Raw genomic sequence first — 16881 nt, forward strand, 5'->3', positions numbered from 1 at the left:
CAGTGGTTTGTATACACGCTTTTCACCTCGGCGATCTCTGCCTCCAGCAGGGATGAGCTTGGTTGATGGTCACCATGCAGGACAGGTGGAGTTTCACCAGGTTTTCATGTTTCCTCAATTTCGATTAAATACATGTATTAATAATATTATCAAAATTTACTCTTTTTTTAACTTTTTAATTAAAAATACCATAACACAAAATAACCAGCGACTTAAGAAATTGTAAAAGATAAAGGAGTTTCCTTAACAGGGCCGATAATCACGGACGCCACGTTTTTTTTTAGATGCATTGATAAATGAGCCAATGTAACTTCCGAGGTGGCGCTCAGACCCGGATGTTTTGAAATTTTATGGATAATTTTACACGGTGATTAAGTTTTCTATGGTGTTTGTTTTTTTCCAAAATACATCGCATTACATTTATTGTTGAAATCGGGCAATGTAGTGCGATTCAGCGGAGATTAATTCATCCAAAAATAATCAGAAACATACATTCTCAACCCATTTAAAAACGTGAGAACGTTTATAAGTTGTGGCATGGTTGAGTTTTAAAAAGCATTTCGATAAGTTTTTCCTGTGTGACGAGCGAATTTCCACCCATTCCAATCGCTATCGCCATCAAACGATTTCGTACAACATAAATTATATGCTGCATATATTGACTTATTGCCGACGTAATAAATAATTTTCCTTTTTCCAAAAGAGATGTAGCCAATGCTTAGGAGATGGCGCTAATGATAGGATCAGGTGGCGCCAATGCAGGATGTATCAATTAACAGTCGTATCACAATGACATCATCACATGACGTACATTTGATATATGTTATTTGTTATATATACTTTATTTTTCAACGTACACACGAATGCCCAAATATTTTCAGACCATAAACGCATTCTTTAATAAATAAGATGTAGTTTTGTTTAATATATAAGTTATCAAATAAATTAAGAAGGAACCAACAAGAACAACACATTGTACGATATACACCAAATATATGTAATAATCCACTAAACAATAACTAAATTTTCAACATTATCAACATACATGTAGTTCATTTCAATACATGAAATAGATATAAGATAAAACTTCTTCTTGAAACGATGATTTAGGTCCCTTAATCCAAATGCTCAATTTAATAAAAGGCCATCATCGACGAATTTTAATTAGGTTACATATGTTGTTTTTCCCACTATCAACTCCAAAAAATGAAGATAGCTCGGTCTTTTCCCGTTAACTTTTTTGTATCATACATGTTACATGTTCTTATCGTACATAGACGAACGTTTAAAGGGGCCTTTTCACAGTTTTTGGCATGTTTTGAAGTTCGTCATTAAATGCTTTATATTGATAAATGTCAACATAAAGAAATAAAAAAAGTAACCCTCAACTGGGCTCGAACCACTGACCCCAGGAGTAATTGGAGCAAAAGTCTATCGCATAACCCACCTGGCCATCCGTCCTCACACAATGTTTGAGGTATTTTATACTTTATATAAGCAGTAGTATCACAAAATATAACGACAACAACAAACTCTCCAAATTATTCATTTGTTTCGCGTTGCAACGCTTTATAATTTTCATCATTACATCATCAAAAGATGCCTTTAGTGGATATTTTAGAGCATGGTAAATGTTCAGTATTACTGTTTCTTTAAAAATATCAGAACTACAATCACATTGTCAATTTTCCAAAACGTGAAAATGCCCCTTTAAATCCATCAAGACATAATTAAAAAACTACGTTTTCTAATTAAAAAATCACGCGACTTTAATGTGCTGAAGTAGCCAACTTACAAAAATAAAAGTTCAGTAAACATAATAGAAGCCATAACATAAAATATTTCACTTTCAAATAGCTATACGTGTGCATTGGCGCCACCTCCTATTCTTAGCGCCACCTCCTTGGCATCGGCTCCATCTCTCTTTGAAAAATGAAAATTTATCAATTAGATCGGCTAAAGGCCGATGTTTTTTTTTGTGTGCATGTATTAACGTGTACATGTTCAAAGCAATTGTCTTATGTAATGAGAGAATTAATTGGCTGGGAATGTGTTCGTCACGCAGGCAAAAGGCATCAATTTGCTTTTACGTATTCTACCATGCAGCAACTTATACAGGTCCTCACGTTTCCAATTCGGTTGTGATTGTATGTTTCTGTACATTTTTGGATGAGTGAATCGCACTACATAGGCCGATTTTTAAAAACAATGCGAAATATTTTGAAAAATCATATTAAACCTAATCACCTTGTAAAATTAGCCGTTAAATTCCAAAACACCCGGGCCTGAGCGCCACCTCGGATGTAGCATTGACTCATTTATTAATGCATATCAAAAAAGGTGGCGCCCGTGATTAACGGACTCGCTTAAGGAGCTAAGTAAAGCTCGATTGGTCATTGTCGGCTCGGGTACTACTTAAATGTACACTGGGTACTCTTAAGTATACTTAAATGCATCCCGGGTACTGAAAATACACTGAAACGTACCCGGAAATTCTAACTCTAAATTGGTCGTTGTCGGCTAGTATTTAAATTGAAACGTGTTCATATTTATGTCAATATTCTGTAAAATTGCCTCTATATAATCGCAACTTTTACTCGAGAAAGCATGTTGAGGCAGGTTTTGTTCAAAGGGAATTTTGTTTCGTATTCCGTTGCGCGTTTTACGCCATCGGATTTTCGGCGGGAATACAACTCGAGTACAGTCTAAACTTACCGGGTACGTGTTAGTATATTTTCCGTACCCGGGGTACATTGAAGAATACTTAAGAGTACCCGGGGTATATTTAAGTAGTACCGAGCCAACAGTGACCAATCGATCCTAGTAAATATGGCCCAGTTTGCCAATCTTTGCATGCCCTCCCCCCCTTCCCAATCTTAAATGCTAGCAGATGCATAGCACAATATTTTCTCGATTCAAAAAATAAACAACGGATATTAGTCAAACATGTACACACCAGGCTTATAGCAAACTTGTCCCTTTGATCTTGACCTTAGATTTTAAGATTCGAAAATCATTTGAGTCAAGACTTACCAGCATACTGACTTTTATGATCCTACGAATTCTCTAGATATTGCACAGAAACCATTTCATGATACTACCCTTGTGACCATGACATTGTACCTGATGACCTCAATTTTAATATGTGTCTTGCTAACCATCTCATCAATTCGCATGATCTGGGTCAAATCGATTTTCAAATATTGTGTTGAATTGATACATTAATATTATCATAGGTCAAATATTCTCTAGATATTTTGGATGTCATGAGCTGGTATCAATGTCTTGATACCAGCTCAAATGGCCTTAACTTTTGACCTCAAAATCAATATGTGTCTTCTCTTTCTCAGAAGTAACCACCACACACATTTTCATGATCTTATGTAACAGCATTCCCAAGATATTTTGCAACACATTTACTGTGACAAGCCTCCGTGACCTTTACATTTGACCTGCTGATCTGAAAATGTATCGGCTTCTTTTCCTTTCATGTAACAATCATACCAGTTTCCATGGCTGTAGGTCAAATCGTGCCAATGTGCATGGCTGTAGGTCGATGTGTTCTCTAGACATGGCACGGAAACGAAAGGTCTTTGGGCCGCCAAACATACTGACAGACAGACCTACCGACCGATTGACGGACTATATATACTACCGCTTTGTTGAAGGGATGACACAATTAGACAAACTACACAAAGTAACTGACTGCGATAGCAACAAAAAGAAAGGGCCACAACTGTGAGAGTAACAAACAGCAAGGGCCACAACTGTGACAAAAACGAAGTGCAAGAGCCAATACTGTGATAGCAACGAAAAGAAAGGGCCACAACTGTGACAGCAACAAAAAGAAAGGATCAGGACTGTGAAAGCAACACAAAGAAAGGGACACGACTGAGACAACAACAAAAAGAAAAGGTCACAACTGTGATAGCAACGAAAAGAAAGTGCCAAATCTGTGCCAGCAACGAAAAGAAAGTACCAGAACTGTGATAGCAACGAAATGAAAGGGTACCAACTGTGAGATCAACACAAAAGGGGCCACAACTGTGCGAGCTACACAAATAAAGCCATAACTGTGCGAGCTACACAAATAAAGGGCCACAACTGTGAGAGCTACAAACAGAAAGGGTAACAACTGTAAGAGCAACAAAAAGAAAGAACCGCAACTGTGACAGCAAGGAAAAGAAAGGGCCACAACTGTGACAGCAACGAAACGAAAGTGCCAGAACTGTGACAGCAAGGAAAGGAAAGGGTAACATCTCTGACAGAAACGAAAAGAAAGTGCCAGAACTGTGACAGCAAGGAACAGAAAGGGCCATGACTGTGACAGCAACGAAAACTGAAACAGTGTCCATGTGTGCATGAACACAGTTTTAAAGGCAGTAAAGTTGTCTGAAACATAACCACTTTTAATAATATAGAATGAAAAATGCTTATTGTACCAAACATATAATAATAAAATAATACCGTAGAAAAACAACAAAGCCTAAAGAAATGTTATGAAGCTTTGGAAATGAATTAGAATTGCATAATAAATGCTCAAGTTTTGGATCAACAGATAATTGCTAATGATGTTTTTGTAAAGTATTACAGCAACTAAAACAAAGGGTCACAACTGTGACACAACAAAAAGAAAGGCCACAACTGTGTCAGCAACAAAAAGAAAGGGCCACAACTGTGACAGCAACAAAAAGAAAGGGCCACGACTCTGTTAGCAACGAAAAATAAAGGGCCACAACTGATAGAGAAACCTAAAGAAAGGGCCACGAATGTGAGATCAACAAAAAGAAAGGGCCACAACTGTGATAGCAACGACAAGATAAGTACACAGCTGTGGGTTTGTTATTTTTACTGGCTAAATAATTATTTACAGTATATGGGCATTGTTCACCAACAGTTTACGAAATACATTTACACAAAATTATACCTTCAATACACAATATCTTCAACACCAAAAATGTAAACTTTTAGTTAATACTTCTAGGCAAGACAGTTCAGTAAATATTTATTTTAAGTTCTGCATACATAAATAAGAATAATATTCAAACGCAAATACCATAACCACAAAATTAAGAAGTACAAACCGTTTAAATGATTTAAACTAACAAAAAACTACCAAAGCATGAATTTGAAAATATTTTAATTAATCTTCCAAAACTTAAAGGGTGACCATGCGTTCATTAATAAATTTTTTAAAGCAGTAACATAACCACTTTTAATAACTTAGTAGAGAAAAGTGCTTATTATTCCAAACATATAGACAAAATGTAACCATGCTATGTTTGTTATCTTATTATAACTTCTTAAAATACCTTGTTTCAATAACATATAAACAATGATCTGAAAAAAGTAAACAAAACTACGAACAACACTTACAAAAGAATGCTAAACTATCACACATACATCTTTAAACCTAAGAAATTAATACATTATTTTTATTTCAGAACAATTGGTTAAGCATTGTATTTGATCTACAAAGCTTAGAAGATCTAACATATTTTTGGCACAAAAGTTACACAACACAGGGCTCACTCTGGCTCAAAATTGTCTTTAGCCAAATTTACCGCAGAACACAGTAACTTTCCAAATTTGATTTGTTTCATGTGGTTTTATGAACAAAACGTTGAAGCCTAATGGAAATTTATTGAGTCAAATTTGCTAATTTGTAGTCATTGGCTAATTGTGCAATTGACAGAGCAAGCCCTGATAACCTTGGCAAGTTTTAAAAACTAGATACATATATACATGATCTTTTCGTGCACAAACACACTCACCAAACATAAAATGTCCAGGTAATTGTCTTCGAAAAATATGTTTAATTAAATAATACCTAAGAAACAAAACAAAGGCCAAACCAATGTTACGAAGCGGTGGAAATGAACCAGAATTGCATAATAACTGCTCAAGGTTTGGATCAACAGATAAATATTAATGTTTTTTACCGGTTTTTTACCGGTATATATATTAAAGGGGCCTTTTCACAGATTTTGGCATTTTTTTAACTTATTCATTAAATGCTTCATATTGATAAATGTAAACATTGGATCATAAAAGCTCCAGTAAAAAATCAAGAAAAAAATTAAAAAAAGGAAAAGAACATTGCCCGGAGCAGGTTTCGAACCAGTGACCCCTGGAGTCCTGCCAGAGTCCTGAAGTAAAAACGCTTTAGCCTACTGAGCTATTCCGCCGACTACACATTGTTGACGTATTTAATACCTTATATAAGCAATCTTCGTAGTTTCACAAAATTTAACGACAAAAACAGAACTCTCCAAATTATTCAATCGTTTCGCGTTGCAACGCTTTATAATTTTAAGGTTTTAAAATCGTCAAAAGATGCATATAATGGCTACATTAGAGCATGGTTAATGTTCAGTATTACTGTTTTCTCACAAATAACATAACTAAAACGAAAACTTACGAATCTGAAACAACTTTTTTCAATTTTGTCAATTTACCAAAGCGTGAAAAGATCCCTTTAACATTGAAGTGGTGACTAATTAAGAATTCATATTCGCATAATTATATAATTCCTAAAAATACCTCAACACAATATCGTTTAAGTTCTTCTAAGGTTAAGCGTAAGACAATATTATAAATAATAAATAGATGTTGAATCAGCATTGGTTTATTAGATAATGATGTTGCAAATAAACAACAAATATTAATGACCTTTTCTAAGGTATGCCATTTAAGAAAGCACATGTTTGATCGTAAAATACTTTATAGAAACTACAATTATTTTGAACAGTCAAGGTCTTCAGAAAGAATGATAAAAATTAATTTACAAATGCTAATATGGATATCTGTTAAGGCCTTTTCTTAGTTAAGATTTGGGAAAGTTTCAATCGATTTCTCATATATTTCAACCTATCAGAGATCCATACTTTCTTATGCACGAAAGTGAAAACAAAGAAAGGATAATTTTCAAATCTAAACTTCAAATAGCCACAATGCTATAGCTCTCTGCCATAATGTTCAAAATTCTTATTAAAACATAGCTCTGTTTATATAATTGTACATTAGTTTCTTTTTTGGCTTTTAAATTCTTGAAAGTGCCAAGCTATTTATTAATTTTTGAATTTTTGCATTCAAAGAGAGTGAACAAGAGACGGCCAATGTAAAACTCATTGGTTTATAATGTGTTAATGCCAATTACACACAAAATTTGACTGAGTTTTCATTAGCATATCAGGCTAGGAAACAGTAAGGAACAATACTATGCTAAAATATATACTACTGCTCATAATGCGATGCAATAATAATTGGTATGTATGAAAAAAAGCCTTCTAGAATAAACTCTCAGGTAAATATAACGTGGCAAACAGAAAAAATGTGATTTTGACAGTTTAATAAGTGACAAACTGGTTTAGCTGCTTAACATTTCTACTTGATCAAATACTTTCACCCTGTTGACATTATTGCAAAACGTAATGCTGCATTGATATAAGTTTCATATTATCTTATGCCTAATTATCATTTATTCATTTAGGTCTGATGGCGAAAATATTCTCATCATTTTAATGGATATTAATGTACATCAAAACCTGAGTGAGACAGCTACGCTGAATACATATCGTTAGTTATTAATTACCAAGAAACATGTTTTCAATGCAGGAAAAAAACTACAGGCAAACGTCGATGGCTCGAACTCGCCAGGACTGGAAGCAAAAGTTTGAGCCTTCTGTAATTCGAGCCAACCGATTTCTAATATTCTTATGTTTACCTACATGAATCTGCATTAGATTTACATCACCAGTTGGCGAGTATTCATTCTACCGGAACTCCGTACTACTTCTGCTATTGAATTAATAAGACCCAAATAAATACTTAATACTTTCGTTCATCAAAATTTTTAAAAAATTACACATACATTCAAACAAATACCATATAATAAATGAATATAGAGCAATACAAAATCGGTGATTCGGTGAGAGTTCGAGCCAACCGGAAATTCGAGCCAAGCAAGTTCGAGTCTTCGGGTTTCCACTGAATTCATCATGCTACAAAATCAAAGACACAAACAATTTAATTCATCTTCAAAACATGTTTATGTATGTTAAGAAAATGCTTGCCTACATATGTACATATAGAGAGAGAATAACAGGTTACTGTCTGATTTTTTTGTTATATATCAGACAAGGCTTATAATAATATAACGGCGCGGCTTGCCGAACAATTATTTTATTCGTTCCGATCCTGATATATTACAAAAACATCCGGCAGTAACCTGTTTTATTTCTGTTTTTCATACCTCTACGTCCCCGAGTTTAAAGAAATAATGAACAAATCGCTAAAAAGCTGCATTTTTAGCTGGAAAGAATATGACTTTTTGTCGTTTGACATTTTAATAATGACGTCATGAGCTCTTGCGCTATTTGTAAAGTATGTTTTTGCTGTTTGTGTTGCATTTAATGTTTAAAATCTATAACATCTTGGTATCAAATTGTTTGTTTTGTTGAATCTGATTCGATTTTACTAAAAATATTACTTTGTAGTTGATTCCGAGAAATATGACCTACCTCCAATCATCGACTGATATAAGAACTTCCTGTTGATCTGATATAAATATATATATCAGGCAGTGTTATATCAGGCAGATATATATGCAGCGGTATGATAAATATAGTTACAGTGTAATGTTGATGTTATGTAAAAATGGCAGACATTATATTCTGATCTAAAATTGTTTCTGTATTTTCAACAGCAGTTTATGTCGACTTGTAAAGTAAATGAGAAAAACGAAAACAATTGTTATAGATGTAACAATATAATACAACCTATAGCAGTTCTAATGTTCACAGAAACTCTGAACATTCTATTTACTTATGACATGTTTTGTTTACAAAATAAATAATACTGCAAAACACTAGCCATGTTTTACTAGTATAACCCACTATTATTGCACCCAACAGCACAATCCCGTTGCTATTTAACTCACCTGAATCATAAATCAAGATACACGTAGAATTACGCTATTGTACTTTGAACACCAGGATGCTGTTGTTGGCATTAAGTCCCACAATAATGGACGCAGTATGCCTGCTGTAGCAGACAGCCCATGGCCACAACACTCCATCCTCCTTTGTAGCAAGTGTTGCCAGCTTCCTTCTGCCCTCACTATCCACTTGTAGGATAGTGTGAGACCCCATTCCACAGACCAGCACTTGTCCTGCAGGTGTAACATGTACATCACATGGCTCTAACAGTGCGTGGTCAGTGAAGGTGGCCAGGACTGAACCATCCCTGGCCAGGGTGAGGAGCTTGTTCTGGGAGTAGTCAGTGATGTACAGCTTGTCCCCTGTGGGACTCACTGCACACTTCTCTACTGCAAACAGAGTAACAGCAATATATTAAATTATATGTATAGTAGTTAATAACAAATATCATCGCAAATGTATTAATAATGTGTTGTAAAATACCAGAGGCAACACATTATCAAGATATATATATATATATATATATATATATATATATATATATATATATATATATATATATATATATATATATATATATATATATATATATATATATATATATATATATATATATATTTATTCTCCTATTAATTAATATTCATGTGTGGTAGGAAGGTCTGTTCCAGTACATTGTGTTCTCTGAATGTTCGACATGTTTGTATGTGTCTGGTGTTAGAATAATTAAAGTCTTCTCAAACAATGAAGAAAGAAATACTTCAACATGCACAGGAATATTTAAGGTGGTTTTAGTCCATATAGTAATAATACATTACACATACATGTACCAACGTTTATAATGTTATTGACACACAATAACATATTTTACATGACAATCATTCTTAAGAAGACTATAGTTATTTTTGTTACTGAATTTGAAATTTTATCCAGTTTCTCCATCAGTTACAAAAGTAAGTCTCTGAAATTATAAATTCATACTCATTTATTGACAATTAAACATAAACCCCAAATTAAAAAAAAACAGGCTAGAAACAATTATTGAAAAGCTCTCTGTACCTGCTATGATGTCAATAAAACCTCACCATCAAATGTTCAACCACATTTTAGGTCCGAGTCGTCTTTCAGATGTTACAATAAACAACACTCAGTTTGATGATCCAATAGCAATGCCGGATTCTACCAATCCATAGCATTAATTAAAATAGGGACCTACACATGTTTTTATAAGCCCGTGATTAATCAGAATTAAATTTCAACATTTTTTTACTTGGCATTCTGGCGCGTCTTAATCAACGCCCCGAAACATTTATTGTTTTCTTTAAACTGCAGTTCTTACCTGTATGCGGGCTTGATGCATCCTCATACATCTTTCTGACTTGTTTCCCACTCACTGTGTACTTGTATAGTGAATTATCAGCAGTAATATAAAGGTCTCCCTGGTGACAGGCAATACCTCTACATGTATGTTTTAACTGAAACTTTCTTCCAGTCACCAGCTGTCTTTTGTTGACTGTTATAAACTGGACCTCATGTGTGTTTTCATCACCCAGAGTCACAGCCACCTCAACGGGTGTGATCGCGCAAATGTCCCTTGGAAAGGCAGTTGCACTCCAATGACTGACAACCTGGTACTGCTGGTTAAGCAGCTTAACATTTTTATTATTGTTGTCTACAACCAGGATCTGTCTGTCAGGGCAAACAAGGGTTGCTATGATACAGCATTCCTCTGAATCTTTTGATAATTTTACATTGTGTACAGACTGCCCGTGCACAATGATTTTCTTGTTTGGATTATCTTGTACCATCAATGTCTTGGTACTGTGTTCAATCGTTCCGAGACCTGACAGTTTGGACAAATACTGTACAATGTCACTGTTAGGCTGGAATGTTATTGCAACTTTTACCTGAAGAGAGTTCTTCTTCAGATAGGCTTCAGACTGTTGCATTTTCTCCTTGCATTTCCTTGTGGCTATAAAGGATAGTTCCAGCTTGCTTTTATCACCAATGTCCTGTATGGCGTCTCGAAGTTGTTTCAATTCATCCCGCAGCCTGATGCATTTGTCAACATCGCTTTTGAAAGCGGCTTGCAGTTTGGTTAGAGTATCTTTCATTTCCGTTATTGTGTTCTGTTCAATCGTGTCTAAGGCTGCAATTATTTCTTGCCGAGTTTTGTGTATTGTGTGTAACTGCTGATCATATGAACTTTGCACAGCCTGAATGCTAGCCTCTTGATTGTCTTGAAGTTCCTTCATTTCTTTCAGAATAGTTTGGATAGAAACTGACAGTTGGTGAAGGTCTGTAGACTGACTTTTTACGATGTCGGATATGAAAGTTACCTTTTGGCAGAGTCTGAAAGAAAATAGAAACAAAACACTTAACATTTTATAAAATAATAAAATACTTTCAATTTAAATGGGACTTAAAAATTATAAAGCGTTACAAAGGAAACGATATAATAATTTTTAAAGTTTTGCTGTTATCGTTAAATTGTATGGCATTACGAGGATTGCTTATATAAACTAAACTATCAAATGTACCACTTATTATGCGAGTACAGATGGCCGAGTGGTATAGTCTTTTACGCCAAGGGTCAGCGGTTCGACAATTTTGTTTCTTTCTTTTCTTCAATTCTTTTTTATCCTGGAGCTATTTAGTTCTAATGTTCACATATATTTATTAAAAGCATTAAATTATGAACTTCAAAACATTCGTTAATCTGTGAAAAGGTCCCTTTATAACACTACAACATCAATAACCGAAATGCAAAGTCGGCTTTAAACTTCAGTTTTCTATTTATAAATATTGTACATTAACAAATGTATGGTTTCTTGAAAAAACAAATCTTTAATTGATATTATAAAATTGATATTTTAGCTCACCTGAGCACAATGTGCTCATGATGAGCTTTTGTTATCGCTTTATGTCCGTCGTCCGTCGGGCGTCATCAGTCATGCGTCGTGCGTCGTGCGTCGTGCGGCGTCAACATTTGCCTTGTCAACACTCTAGAAGCCACATTTATTGTCTGATCTTCATGACATTTGGTCAATAGATTCGTCTTAATAATATCTTGGACGAGTTCGACATTGGTCAAGGTTGCTTAAAAACATGGCTGCCAGGGGCGGGGCATTTGTTTCTAATATAGATATATATGGCTATAGTAAAACCTTGTTAGCACTCTTGAAGCCACATTTATAGTTCGATCTTCATTAAACTTGGTCAGAAGATTTGTCCCAATGATATCTTGGACACGATTGAAAATGATTCCAGTAAATTGAAAAACATGGCCGCCAGGGGGCGGGGCATTTTTCCATATATAGCTATAGTAAAACATTGTTTACACTCTAGAGGACACATTTTATATTCGATCATCATGAAGCTTGGCCAGAAGATTTGTCCCAATAATATCTTGGAGGAGTTGGAAAATGGTTCCAGATGGTTGAAAATCATTGCCACCAGGGGGCTAGGGGCATTTTTCCTAATATAGCTATATATTGCTATAGTAAAACCTTGTTCACACTCTAGAGACCACATGTATTGTCCGATCTTCATGAAACTTGGTCAGACGACTTGTCTCAATAATATATTGAACGTGTTCGAAAATGCTTCCGGTTCGTGAATTTAAAGTTACATTTATTGTCCAATCTTCATGAAACTTGGTCAGAAAATGTGTTCTAATGATATCTTGAATGAGTTCGAAAATAGTTAGCGTTTGCTAAAAAACATGACCTGAATGGGTCGGGGCATATTTCCGTATATGTCTATATATAAATGTAGTAAAACCTTGTTAGCACTCTAGAGACTACATTTATTGTCTAATCTTAATGGAAGCTGGTAAAACGATTTTTTTCCCAATGCTATATTGGACGAGTTTGAACATGATTCCGATTGGTTGAAAAACATGGCCAATAGGGGGCGTGGCATTTTTCCTTATATGGCTATAGTAAAATCTTGTTAACACTCGTATTGTCACATTTATTGTCCAATTTAACACTTGGTCAGAACATTTGTTTTAATGGTATCTTGGATCAGTTCAAAAATAGTTCCTGTCTGTTAAAAAAATGGACGCCAGGGGTGGGGGAATTTATCCTAATATGGCTATTGTAAAACCTTGTTAGCACTTTAAAAGTTACAATTAAAGTTCACTCTTCATTAAACTTGGTCAGAACATTTGTTCTAATGATATCTTTGGGCTGCACTGAGCAGGTCAGTTCCTTTGTATCTCAGCTGAGCTACGTTTGGCCTTTCACGCTAAAATTTTGCTAATAATTTGACTTCTTTGCAAAGAAGTTTGAAAACCCTACATGTGTTTCTTAACTGTGCTATTTTTGATTAAAGAAAAGTAAAATATACCTGTGATTAATGAATGCGCAATGTGTGCAGCACAGCTCACTGTGTTCATCACAAAACATTTTCAGGTTTTCTTCTTTATGGACATCACATTTTAGAAGAAAATCTTCCACCTTCTCAGACACTGGCCATTTCTTCATATCTCCCCTTCCATAGGGGGCATGTTTTGTAAACAACTGACTGTGCATGCCAATACATGTTCCGCAGTAAAATTGGACACAAGATTCACAGTAGAAATCAGCCATTTTAACCTGTTTCTTGTCTTCGCAGGTCGAACATACGAAGTCTTGGACCATGTCAGATCCCTTCTCAATGGTGGATTGTGAAAAGGTTGCCATTTTACTGAATGAGTTTTGCAAACAAAGCAGCTTTAGATCCCTTAAAGTTTAATTTCACTCATACAGTTTAGTATCTCTTACTGCTGGTAGGCTATATTAAAGAGGTGAACAAATAACGCCCATCTAGCTTAGGTCCAGAGTCCGATAGCAATCAGTGCCTGACCGTACCACTATCAAAGATACAACTCAATTTGATTGAAAGGTTCCAAGTCCAGTAGGCAAAGTAGCTAAAACATATGTCATATGGAATGTACGGCAAGATAACACCAGATGAATGCACCTGAGTTTGCCATTAGTTTATTCGGGCATATGCTTAATCAATAAAGCAAAGATAAAAGTCGGTTTAAGTTAAGTAGATAACATGAAGTACACAGGGAGTATTTTAGACGGTGGATCACCTGAATGCCAAGTTAGGACTCCAATCCAGCTTTAAATAATGAACATTATATGAAAAAAAAGCATTAACAGTTCAGCTTATTAATTAAATAAGAACTTAAAGTTGTTATAACTGTCCTTGCCATGCCCGAACTATTCACCCTTGTGCGACTTTGTTTTAGGGAATCGCTAGTTTGGTTTAATATTCATTAATACAATTAATACCAATTAAAATTTAAACATTGACCGAGGACAAAGAATATATAAAAGCAATTGGCAATAACTCTAACACCTTGGTAAAATGGCCCTAGGTCACTCACCCAAGATCGGAAGCTGTGCAGCTTTTGTGTTGTTTCCACAGAAATCTTTGAATTCAGCCAGTGTATCATGAGAACAAAAGTTCTATGCAAGTTTAATGATTGGCAAAATGTGACTTCAAGAGTATTCATAATGTTTCATTGTAACCATTTGAAGATCAATAACTGACCCGCTCAATTGTGGCCAGACAGTCTCATCAGAAAGTGATATTTTTTAACTCGTCAAAGATATCATTAAGACAAATGTTACAAGCAATTTTTATAGGAACTGGACAAAAATGCGACTTACAGAGTGTTCACAAGGGTTCACTATATCCATTTATGGACAAATGGCACACCCCCTGTCAACCATTGTTTCAAATGGACTGGAAGCGTTTGGTAACTCTTATAACATATTATCTAAAAATGCAATCTAGCTTTGTATTGGTTTTGAATGGGCTGTGCAATATAAGATTCTAAAAAGTATTCCTTCTGAATGCAAAATGTTGTGATTTACTTTCACTTTTATCACATTTTCAGAAAATAGTTTCTTCAAGTTGCATTGAAAAGTTCAACTTTGCGTTTGGAACCTAATTTATGTAACATTTGAATAGGGACATCCGAAAATTCTCTTTTTACTGGCTCCTCCGTAAAATGGCAAACGTTTGTGTTAATGGAATTTTTAAACACGTTTTTTGGCAATATTGTCCAGATTTTGCTTTAAAAAAAAGGAAATCTTGCTTAAAATGGATAATAAAAAATGGATAGAGTTTGAGAAATTTCGTATCCATCCAAATGCTTTTATATTTGGATACGTTTATATTTCAGAACCTTTAATAGTATTTTAAAAGAAACCATAACAACTTTTTATACCTATTAGCAATGGAATTTTATTTGTTAGTTGTGACTTATACCAAAATGTGGATTATACTCTAGAAATTACTGAACATGGTGTTTACTCATGTGTTATTTTATTGTTGACATATTCATCATATCCCATCTAAAAAGTGAAACTATTGACAAAAAAACAAAAAAAAAATACATTGTGTAAGCAGTATCTATTATAACTCTTAAAGGGATCTATTTCTCAGCACGTGACACATATGTTTTCCTAAATTCAATTGTTTAAGGCACTTATTTTTCCAATGGTGGACATTGTAGGGCTTCTTGCTAACTTTGGCTCAAAAAACATCACAAACCTATTCATACTATTGGGGCATTCTCAAGTCTATTTCCTGGATAGAACCAGTCCTTGGTGTCATAATGGAAGATCTCGAGAATACTTCAAAAGTGGGGATCCAGCGATGAATCTCCTGATTTCGTGTTATGTGAAATCTTGGCTTAATACATGTGCGTAAAGCGTCATCCCAGATAAGCCTGTGTATTCCACTATTATGGTATGTTTTCCTAGTTTTCCTAGAACGAGGCTTTCCTGATTGCTGGATGGACACCATATTCACTACACCATGGCAACTTATCACATACCAAAATGAAAGTTCACAATATTATTGCTTGCTATAAACTCGTTCATTTATGCTGCTTTCAAATCGTTCTTTAATGCAAAAATATCTCAAGTCACTTATGTCATGACATCGAAATCTTGTCTTCATAAGTATTTGTTGGTTTACTTACGTCATCCCATTTTATCTACTACGCTTTATTGAAAAGGTAAGTATTTGAGCATTGCTTATGCCATCGCTTTCTATCTGCGCTTGATTGCAAAGGTAAGTAGTCCAACATTGCTTACGTTATCCCATTCTACTTAGGCCTGATTCAAAAAGTAAGTAGTTCTCCTATGATTGAATAAAATTAAGGTAGGTAGTCCAACATCACTTACCTCATACCATTCTAACTATGTCTGATTCAAAAGGTCAGTAGTCCAACATCACTTACTTCATCTCATTCTTCCTACAATAGACTGAAAAGGTAAGTAGTTTGCAAAGATGCAACTTCGCTAATAGCATACCCTATATCTACACTTGATTGAAAAGGTAAATAGTCCAACCTAGCTTACGTTATCCTATTCTACCTATGCTTCATTGAAAAATAGTTAGTCCAACATCGCTTAAGTCATCCCATTATATATATTCTTCATTGAAAAGGTAAGTAGTCCAATATCACTTATGTCACCCCATTATACCGATGCCATAGTAAAAAGGTATGTAGTCCAACATCACTTACCTTATCCAATTCGATCTACGCCTTATTGAATATGTAAGTAATCCAACATCACTTACGTCATTCCATTCTAATTATGCTTGATTGAAAAGGTAAGTATTCCAACATTGCTTACGTCATCCCATTCTATCTTTGCTTAATTGAAATGGTAAGAATAACATCATCACATACGTCATCCCATTCTACATATGCCCGATTTAAAAGGTAAGAAACCCATCATCACTTACGCCATACCATTTTATCTACGCTTGATTGAAAAGGTAAGCAGTCCAACATCGCTTACGTCATCCCATTCTACCCACGCCTTTTTGAAAAGGGAAGTAGTCCAACATCGCTTACATAATACCATTCTACCTACGCCTTATTGAAACGGTATAAAGACCAACATTGCTCACGTCATCCCATTCT

The 16881-nt window shown here is 34.9% G+C and overlaps 1 protein-coding gene across 3 annotated transcripts; it reads right to left on the reverse strand.

Moving 5' to 3' along the window:
* Positions 1-4990: 4990 nt before the first annotated feature.
* LOC127848538 (uncharacterized) lies at positions 4991-16706 on the reverse strand. 3 transcript variants are annotated; one of them, XR_008034572.1, is made up of 5 exons: positions 13290-14151; positions 10276-11288; positions 8942-9328; positions 8523-8559; positions 4991-8003 (listed from the first exon to the last, which is right to left on the reverse strand). XR_008034572.1 is itself a non-coding variant. In XM_052381048.1 (5 exons), exons 2-4 carry the CDS (start codon positions 16135-16137, stop codon positions 8976-8978), a joined length of 1371 nt encoding a protein of 456 aa, XP_052237008.1. In that variant the 5' UTR covers positions 16138-16203; positions 16477-16706; the 3' UTR covers positions 4991-8003; positions 8942-8975. The 3 variants fall into 3 exon arrangements, 2 of the variants coding, with proteins under 2 accessions (XP_052237008.1, XP_052237007.1); XM_052381048.1 differs by lacking the exons at positions 8523-8559; positions 13290-14151 and adding exons at positions 16133-16203; positions 16477-16706; XM_052381047.1 differs by lacking the exon at positions 8523-8559.
* Between the last annotated feature and the right edge of the window lie 175 nt (positions 16707-16881).

Source organism: Dreissena polymorpha, chromosome 10 (assembly GCF_020536995.1).
Source record: "Dreissena polymorpha isolate Duluth1 chromosome 10, UMN_Dpol_1.0, whole genome shotgun sequence".
NCBI classification, from domain to species: Eukaryota; Metazoa; Mollusca; class Bivalvia; order Myida; family Dreissenidae; genus Dreissena; species Dreissena polymorpha.

What these genes read in the sequence shown, in the direction of transcription:
- LOC127848538 (XM_052381047.1), bottom strand. Translation starts at nt 13,624, where the DNA reads ATGGCAACCTTTTCACAATCCACCATTGAGAAGGGATCTGACATGGTC. An exon ending in TGCGCATTCATTAATCACAG is followed by an intron (nt 11,289 to 13,289) that starts GTATATTTTACT and finishes ATTTTCTTTCAG; the next exon opens with ACTCTGCCAAAAGGTAACTT. An exon ending in TGCATCAAGCCCGCATACAG is followed by an intron (nt 9,329 to 10,275) that starts GTAAGAACTGCA and finishes CTCTGTTTGCAG; the next exon opens with TAGAGAAGTGTGCAGTGAGT.